This window comes from Penaeus vannamei, chromosome 31 (assembly GCF_042767895.1).
Source record: "Penaeus vannamei isolate JL-2024 chromosome 31, ASM4276789v1, whole genome shotgun sequence".
In the NCBI taxonomy this organism is placed as follows: Eukaryota; Metazoa; Arthropoda; class Malacostraca; order Decapoda; family Penaeidae; genus Penaeus; species Penaeus vannamei.
In genome coordinates this window covers 18474512-18484511 of record NC_091579.1, presented here as the reverse complement: position 1 = coordinate 18484511, position 10000 = coordinate 18474512, and the positions used below count along the sequence as shown (strand labels likewise).

At 41.2% G+C, this 10000-nt stretch overlaps 1 protein-coding gene across 1 annotated transcript in view; it reads left to right on the top strand.

Annotated features, from left to right (window-relative positions):
• Positions 1-10000, top strand: part of LOC113804475 (MAM and LDL-receptor class A domain-containing protein 2) — a gene marked incomplete in the record, with an annotated part of 173084 nt that overhangs the window by 9340 nt on the left and 153744 nt on the right. Inside the window, 6 exon segments of the mRNA XM_070143921.1 lie at positions 3-152; positions 543-695; positions 984-8278; positions 8398-8596; positions 8713-8902; positions 9745-9936. Of these exon segments, the coding sequence (XP_070000022.1) occupies positions 3-152; positions 543-695; positions 984-8278; positions 8398-8596; positions 8713-8902; positions 9745-9936 (8179 nt within the window).

The following is a 10000-nucleotide window of genomic DNA, read 5'->3' as shown; positions in this document are numbered from 1 at the left end:
AGACTGGCAAGGAGAATTCACCGTACAGATCGAAGGTCAGAACGACAATGGTCCAGCTGACCTGACCCTTGATGACATCATATTCACTGGCTGTGCCCTGCCTGTTTCCTCCGATGAGTGTCTTCCTTACCAGATGAAATGTGCCTGGACAGGTACCTATCTATACATTAATCATCCATAGAAGACAGATAATGTTCTTTTTATTCCGAGTATATTTGCTATATTCTGAATAAAAAAAAAACTGTTGAAGAACTTGATCTGATGTAAACTAGAAATAACTATGCAATCAATTTGTACAACACTTCTGAAATATTTTGTAATGTGTCCTAGCATTAATCTAAGAAATTTAGTTTTAAATCTATATTTTCTTAGTTATCATTTAATTAACATTAATATTTTATCAAATAAAGATAAAAAAGTAAAATGTCATTGTCAATCCATTTTTGTTTACATATACTTTCATATATTACATCATAAGCGCAATATATTATCAAATATTTCCAAAAGTACTTTGGGGTCTCATAATGAGTATCTCTTCACAGGATTGTGTATTCAACCGGACCTTTTGTGTGATAATACGAACGACTGTGGTGACCTCAGTGATGAACAGAATTGTGGTTCATACCCAAATATCTGTGACTTCGAGGAAAATCAGTTGTGTCTCTGGATTCAAGAACCTGAAAACGATGATATTGGTAAAATATGATTTTATAGTATACATTAACGTGCAAATCATGTGTAAGGAATTTTCGAATTAACTGAAAATATTATGGTAAATGATTAAAAGGCTAAATTTTAAAAAGGAGTAAACCGTTACATTCCTAACACATGCTGAGGCACATTTTGACATTTATTTCTATTCACAGTCTGCATTTTAGTAGTTGCCATGTAAAGCAATATTACTTTCACTAAAATAATTAACCTTGGAAACAACGACATTCTTGCGAACTAAATATACCATGACAGTATACTCCTCCTTTCAGATTGGCAGTATGGGAGCGGTCTGACACCTGTTGGCAGTAGAACTTTCCTGACAGGCCCTCCCGTCGACCACACGACTCGACTCTCAGTTGGCCACTACATGTACATCACAAATCCGTCCTCCCGAAACGCAGAGGAAGAGAAGGATATGAAAACATACCGTGCTTGGCTACTCAGCCCAGTTTTGACTGTTGAAGGGGACGATTCGGTCGACTGCAAACTGCGATTCCACTACTACATGTATGGAGAACATGTACAGGAGCTCAATGTCTACATCGTAACAGAGTGGAATGGAGAGAAGAATCTGGCTTTCAGGAGGACAGGGGAGCAAGGACAGTTTTGGGATCGTGCAGTTGTGCAGGCTTCAGTCAGCGAGGACAAGCCCTTCCAGTTTATCATTGAAGGAGTTACTAGCAATCTCGAATTTACGGATATTGCCATTGATGATCTCTCGTTCACACAAGTCTGCCAGCAAGTAAATACTACTCTCCCTATTGGATCCACTCCAATGCCTCCATACAATCCCTGTACTGATGAGGAATTTTATTGCAGGACAAAGGATGAGTGCATTCCCAATGCAAATAGATGTGACTGGAAAGCAGATTGCAGTAATAAAGCTGATGAAGAGAACTGTGGTGAGTGTGATTTCGAATATGGCATGTGTGATTGGTCAGACGTTAGTGAAGGCCTCTTCCAGTGGAAACGGATTATTGCAAAGTCAGTAAGCCCATATGAGCACCCACATCTAGATCATACTTATGGAGTGCCCGAAGGACACTATGCATGTATTGAGGGAGCAGAAGGTATAGAGGGTAAGACAGCAGTCATGGTGAGTCCACCAGTACAACACACAACAGGATACTACTGTGAATTGCATTTTTGGGTGTATGTCAACCATGGCATGAATGCACACCTAGCTCTGTATTACCACAATGATTATGAGAACATTGATCATCTGCTCTACAACTCGACATACTCAGTAGACGAAGAACTATGGTATGAAGTCATTGCACCGGCCAGACTTACACCAAAGAAAGCTTACTTCAAGTTCACTGCAACTCCAGTGTTTGACCAGAGTAGTGACTGGGCTGCCTCTCACTCAGCTCTTGCTATTGATGATATTGATTTCTTCAATTGTAATGAGCTTCTTTTAGGACTGGACTGTGATTTTGAAGAACCCAAAGATTGTAACTGGAGGCAAGATCAGTCTGCAGAGCAGGAATGGAGAATGAGTGACATATATCACAGCCAGCTTACCGACCATACTACAGGCCAAGGCAAGTACATTTATGTAGACTTCGTGACTCCGGCAAACAAAGGTGATAAAGCAAGAATCTTGAGTACAGCCCAATCTGAGCCAAATAATGCTAAAAGCGTCTTCTCTCTGTGGTACTACTTCTATGGTGAAAATGTTGGAATATTCAGAATTATACAGATGCTGCAGAATACAAAACAAAATGAAACTTTGTTTGAGCTCAAAGATTCTCAAGAAGATCGATGGATGTTATTTGAAAAAAGTCTTGAGCCAAATGATGACTTCACCATTATCATTGAAGCAGAGTGGGAGGAGGCAGGTCTTGGTTTGGTGGCTGTAGATGATATCAAGATGACTTCGAAGCTGAGCCAGGCTTTGTGTGACTTTGAGGAGGACTTTTGTCAATGGAAACAGGGTGAAGGAGGCACCACAGTGTGGAAGAGGGATCGCGGCAAGCATAATGTGACTGAAAACCCTCCTGTAGATCACTCTACTAATACTGAAATGGGATATTATGCTTACCTGAAAATAAAGGCAAAACCTGAAAGAATGGGATTCTTGGAATCTCCCTTATATGAGTCTGTAGGTGTCCAGTGTCTTAGGTTTTGGTATCATTTGTTAGGAGAAAAGGTTGGAGACTTGGCAGTGGCCTTGAAAGACCCACTAATATCAGATAAGTTTATTCCTGTTTGGTCTCATGGATCCAACACATTTGAGATGTGGAGCCTTGGCATGGTAACTCTTCCAGACCTGCAGAAATTTGTGGTAAGGTTTGAAGGTATCACAGGAACAAATAATATGAGTAGTATTGCTTTGGATGATATTGAATTTATCCCTGGCACTTGTCCAAGAAGACATGTATGTGATTTTGAATATGATCTCTGTGACTGGTACAATACAGACAATGGTGACGACTCATTTGACTGGACAAGAGCTACAGGTATAGAAGGCAAAGGACCTTTGGTGGATCACACAATTAATTATGACACAGGCCATTATATGCTTGCTAAGCTTGAAGGTAAGAAGAAAGGAGACTCTGCCAAGTTGTTTAGCGGTACTGTCCCTGCAAGACGTAAGTGCATAACACTGTGGTACTCAATGCAACACATAGTTAATGCAACCCTCAGTATTAATTTAGTAGGGCAAGGTGATGGAGACCCTTTGCTGGAAGTTTATAATTCTTCCTTAGAATATCTGTGGGAAGAAGCAGTAATAACAGCAGACATAACAACAGACAGCTATGTAGTTGCAATAGTTATCCTTGTTGATGAGGATATAACATTCTCTGAATATGATGCAGTTGCAATTGATGATGTTGCATTTACTGAGAACTGTCAAGTTATCACTCTTCCTCCACCTTTCACTACGTTTGAACCGGCTCATCTGCCGACAGTATATGACTGCGACTTTGAGAAAAAAGACAGCCACATTTGTTACTGGGAGCAAGATAAAGATGATGGATTTGATTGGCGGTACTGGCAAGGGACACCACCTGATGGTATGGAGACAGGGCCTGACACTGATCATACCACCATGGCAAAAGACGGCCATTACGTCTATGCTTTTCCCAATGAATATTCAAATGAAATTGCTCGCTTGATCAGTCCTGATTTTGATGTTGGTACTAGTGCTGCATGTCTATCTTTCTGGTACCATATGCATGGATTTGAAGTTGGAAAATTAACTGTGAAAATGCAGACAGACAGTAATCACAGCAAGGCACTTTGGGAAAGGTCTGGTGATCAAAGTCATGAATGGATTCAAGGTAAAGTCCAGTTTTCTAATGGTGACAGTGGCAAAATGATTTTAGAAGCGCATGTTAAGTATGCAGGGCGTGGCAATATTGCTATTGATGACATACTGTTTGATTTCAATCCGTGTAAGACCAGTGGACTCTGTGACTTTGAGAATGGTATGTGCCATTTCGAGCAGTCACTAGAAGATGAAACTAATTGGGATCTAGTAGCAGCAAGTTTAGACGAGGAGTTAAATGTCCCAAGCTCAGATCACTCCAATCAAGAGGCTGGAGGCCACTACATTAGGCTTACAGATTCAGGTACATCAGTGATATTCACCAATGAGTTTGATCCTAAATATGGTTGTGTTGAGTTCTGGGTGTATCTGAATGGCTATGAGGGATACGATGCATCAACTCTGACAGTTTACTCTCGCTTGGATGGGAATACCAATCCTGAACCACTGCTTTACATTGGAGATACCCTTGGACCCAGCTGGAACCGCTATGTGCTGCCTGTGTCCCTTCCCAAACCTTACTCTCTTGCCTTTGAAGGCACTGTAAGAGGTGGGCAATATATAATTGGTTTAGATGATATACAGCCACGCTTAACATGTGAGCCAATGAGTGAGTGTAATTTTGAAAAAGATCTATGCATGTGGAAAAATATCGCAGAAGATGACTTTGACTGGATACTTGGTAGCGGTGATCAACTGACAAATGTAAATGCTCCACCCGTAGATGTTACGCTAGGATCCCCTTATGGAAGTTATGCCTTTGTTGATACATATAGTGCAGTTAATAAAAACAATATAACTAAAGGAGTCTTGGAATCCAACGTTATGGAAGCAGAAGATCGATGTGTTAGTTTTTGGTATCACATTCAAAGTTCAGGGTCACCAAGTCTAACGCTTAGTGTTAGAAATGTATATGATACCCAATTTACTGATGTATGGACTCACAGTGGTACTTTAATGGCAGATTGGACATTTGTGCAAGTCAACATAAGCAAATATGAGAGATATGGCTTAAGATTAAGTGCTGCTTCAGACCATGGAGAAGTCGGAGTAATTGCATTGGATGATGTTAAAGTGGAAAGTGGACTGTGTTCAAATTCGTCACAACCAGACTGTGTGACAAAATGTGATAACCTTTGCATACATGAGGAACAGATGTGTGATTTCATTCAGGACTGTAGTCTTGCACAAGATGAGCGCTTCTGTGGATACAACTGCACATTTGAACAGAAGGGTTCTGATCAAGAACACTGCCAGTGGAAAACCATCAATGAAGATGATTCAGTGTTCATATGGCAACAGTTCTCAGGCCAGATGAATAACACCTTTGGACCTCCATTAGACCATACATTCCTCTCTCCTGAAGGACACTATATGGCAGTTGTCCCAATGACATTTGAGTCCCGAGAGGGAGACCAAGCCATCCTCCAGAGTCCAAAGCTGCGAAATTCTGCTGGTTACTGCCGCATGCATTTTTACTATATTATGTATGGATCAACTGCAAATGATATTGGGACTGTGAGAGTGATATACCAAGTTGATGATATAACTGTAGAAGTGGTAAAGTTTATTGGAGACCGGGGTGATGAGTGGAGGGAAGGTATAGCATATATTGGAAGAATATCTAAAGAATTCCATGTGATGTTTGAAGGAGTTCGTAATCTAGAAGTGGGTGGTTATATAGCTGTAGACGATATTTTGTTTGAAAACTGCTTCCTTCCCACACCACAAGATCCTGGGGAGTGTACAGAGTATGGATGTGTCAATATGGCCTGTGTATCAAAGTTTGAGCAATGTGACTTTGTTGATGACTGTGGAGATTACTCCGATGAGGATACAGAGTTAGCAGATTGCTATAAATTTTATGCCAGATGTGACTTTGAAAATGGTAACCTCTGTGAGTGGTACACTGACAATGAAAGCTACTGGCTGCTTGGATCTCCCGACACTCAGGATATTATTCCTCCACGTGATCATACAACTAATACAGCTCTGGGAATTTACCTTTACATTGAAAGTACACAGAGTAATTCAAATGCAACTTCTGGCTCTCTTATAAGTCCTGTCATAAAATGGGAGAGATATGAGCCTACTGCTCCTCCATGCATATTACGTTTCTTCTACTATATTGATGGACCTGCAGTGGATACCCTAGTGGTATCTACAAGGAGTACAGTCAATGGACCACTTACTGCTCATTTGACAATAAAAGGGGCTGTGGGTCCTTATTGGGAGAGAGCAGAAGTGTATGTGCCACCACATTACATAATGGATAACCCTGTCCAGTACGTCATCAAAGCTGCCACTCTCGATTATGAAAAAGAGCAACGATCTGTGATAGCCATTGATGATATATCTTTCAGTGAGACCTGTGGTAAGGGAGGTTATCTGCCCACAGGGCCACCTGTTGTCACCACAACTACGTCCAGTCCATGCAGCAGTGATTACCAGTGTGAAAATGGAGCTTGTATCCCCTTGGACCGTGTTTGCAACTTCATTGATGAATGCATGGATAACTCAGATGAAAGAATGTGTGCTGAGTGTACCTTTGATGACGGCATTTGTGGATGGCAAGATCAGAGTTATGGTGCATACTTTTGGTCCAGAGATGAAGATCCCACTGAAGGGATTGCTGGCCAAGTCATGATTGCTGAAGAAAGGTTTGGCGGCATTTCACCATCGGCTGACCTTGTAAGTGTATCTCTTGGCCGGTCTTATGTATCATGTCTTATGTCTTTCCATTATTACAAACGGGGAGGAGAGAATGGTGGATCAGCATTACGTGCATATGTAAAAACCAAATTAGGAAATGAGTACACAATATGGTCAGTTCTTAGTGACATGGGAACAGATTGGCATGAACAGATTGTTGGAATAGGGGAGCACGAAGCAGGCTGGAGTTTGAAATTCGAGGCAGATAACTATGAAAAGGAAGGACTGATAATGATAGATAACATTCACTTCATTAACTGTTCTGTCCCAGAACCAACAGTATGCAAACCTGATGAATTTAGTTGCTTAAATGGCAACTGTATTGATTACAGTGCTCTTTGTGACTTCAGTGATGATTGTGGGGACAATACAGATGAACTTGATCTTGTGTGTGAAAAGTATCAAGAAAAATGCACATTTGAAGAGGACTTCTGCAGGTGGGAACAAGAAAGCAGTGAACTCCTGTGGATTCGTAAGAATGGCGACACATTAGCAGAGGATGTAGGCCCAGATTATGATCACACATATGGAAATGACACAGGATATTACTTGTATTTGGAGAGTGTCATTGGTTCAACAGGAAAATATGGCCGAATATCTAGTACCTCCTTCTATCCCTCAGCTGGAGAGTGTGAATTCAGGTTCTGGTATATGATAAGAGCCCAACAGAATGTTCTATTAACTGTATATGCTGTTGAAACATCTGTGAATTCACAGAAGCTACAGAAAGAAATATTCCACACAACAGGGTCCAAGGAGTATCTATGGGAAAAGGTGTCTGTCCCTGTTAATTTTGCACGATATTTCAAGATCATGTATGAGGGAAAAGTAGGGGAGCCAGTCAATGGAGACATTGCAATTGATGACATTTCATTTTCACCAGACTGTCAGATAACCACACTACCACCAGGACAGTGTCAGGAAGACGAGTTTCAGTGTGTAGAATCTAAAGCATGTATAATTAAGACAAAAGTCTGTGACTTCCGCTATGATTGTCAAGATGCTAGTGATGAGGTCATGTGTCCATCTTACTGTAATTTTGAAATGGATTCATGTGGATGGCAGGAAGCTGTCAATGATAGCCTCAACTGGGTAGTAGCGAAGGCTAATGACAGCTCATTTGGAACAGAAAATGGTGGTCCATATGAGGATGCAACACACCTGAAGGCAGGACATTTCCTTCTCCTTTATAAGACTAAGGGAAATGTAGAAGATCAAGAAGGTTATGCTCATACACACTGGTATCAGAACTCTGCCCCAGCATGCCGATTCAAGTATTGGTACTACATGAATGGAGTCTTAGGATCTGATGTCGTTCTTCGGCTCAACATAACGCCAGAGATCTTCACAAACTTGACCTTTTTCACTGCAAATGCTAATGAAGACGGAGAATGGCTGTCTGGCGAGGTTGGTATAGGTAGACAAAAATCACCATTCCAAGTGTCCTTGTACAAGATTCCATCCAATGATTACTATGGGAAGTTTGCCATTGATGAAATGAAGTTCGAGAATGACTGCCACTATCCTGATCCACAACCAGATGACTGCGAATTGGGCTTCCTTTGTCCCGTCACAGAGGTATAGTATTACCAGAAACTTTTTATCTCTGGAATACACTTATAAAATCAAAATATATATTTGTTTCTCTTTCCAGTCGAAAATTGATAGTTATACGTGCCAGACATCTTTCCTTTCAGGTGTGTGTCCCTTTGGAGAACGTGTGTGATATGAGTGACGATTGTGGTGAAGGTGAAGATGAGGCTTCGGCACAATGCAAAGAATACCACAGGTACACACTCGAGGACAACGGCTGGGAGGAATGGTTTGAACAAGGGCAGAACGGTGTTGATGACGATTTCGACTGGACATTATGGAATGGAAGCACTGTCACTTTAGGTGAGTAAAGTGTTTACGCTCATTTCCATTTAGAAACAAATGCATTACGGAGGCAGTTGGAAAAGATCACATGTTTAGTGTTATCCATATTTTTATTTTACTCGTTTTTTATACAGGCATGGGCCCCAACTTCGACCACACAACATTCAGTCACGTTGGCCACTACTTTTACCTCGATTCTTCATTCATATACAATAAGGTAGCCTGGCTGAAGACCAAGCCAATGAAAACTGAATCTACGTGTTTCTTCAGTTTCTATACCCATATGTACGGGGAAGAAATAGGATATCTCTCTATATTCCTGAAGTAAGTGTTTCGCTCCCGACAGATCTAGTGTTAATTCTTTTTTGCTTCTATTCCTTCTTCTTTCTCTGCCTCATCTTCTTGTCGCTCTTCTCCTTCTCTTTTTCTTTCTACTTCTCCTCTTTTGTTCCTCTTACTCCTTCTCCTCCTCTCCTCTTCGTTCTCCTTTGTCCTCCCTATCTCTTTCTCCTCCTCCTTCATCTCTTTCTCTTCTTCTTCTGCTTCTCCTCCTCCTCCTCCTCTATCTCTACCTCCATCTCCTCCTCCTCGTCCTCCATTTCCCCCTCCTCCTTCTCCATATCTTCGTACTCATCCTCTTCCTCCTTCATCTCCTCATCCTCTTCCATATCCTCCTCCTCCTCCTCCATCTCCATCTCTTCCTCCTCCTCCGCCTCCTCCTCCTATATCTCTTCCTCCTCCTCCTCCATCTCCTCTTCCTCCTCTTTCTTCTCCTCTTTCTTTTTAGTCTTGTTCTTCATTTTCTACATCTGTTATTTTTTCTTCTCTTACTTTTTTTCTTTCATCAGATAATTTTATTTCTTTTCATTTCCTTTCCTTTCATTACATTTCATTTTCCTTTTGCTTTCCCTTTTTTCTCTTTTTTCTGCTGCTGCTGCTTCTGATTTTCATTTCTTCTATTTTCTGCTTTTTCAGTAAACAAGAAACTTTCATTTTAAAACCAGATTCACATGCGGGATATAATCGGTTTAGATTCATATACGGGATATAATCGGTTTCCTATTTCGGGAGTCCCTCATACCCAATCCCCATCATTGCCGTTACTCCAAACCGCAGGTTACAACGAATCGTATATTAATATTTCGAACCCATTTCTATGATCGCAGAGATGCTTCATCCGCAACGAATCTGCTTATGAACATGACCGGCTCCCAAGGAAACGTGTGGCGTAAGGTTACTTTTATGGTAGATTCAGGGTCCGTGGGAGAGGAGTTTCAGTTGATCATCGAAGGGCGTGTTGGCGAGAAGGTGCTCGGTGACATCGCTATTGACGACTTCGTCTTTGCGCCTGAGTGCAGGTAAGGGGAAACGTTAGAGAAGTAAAAGTTTAAATAGAAGGAGGAAAAGGTAGAGCAGAAGAAA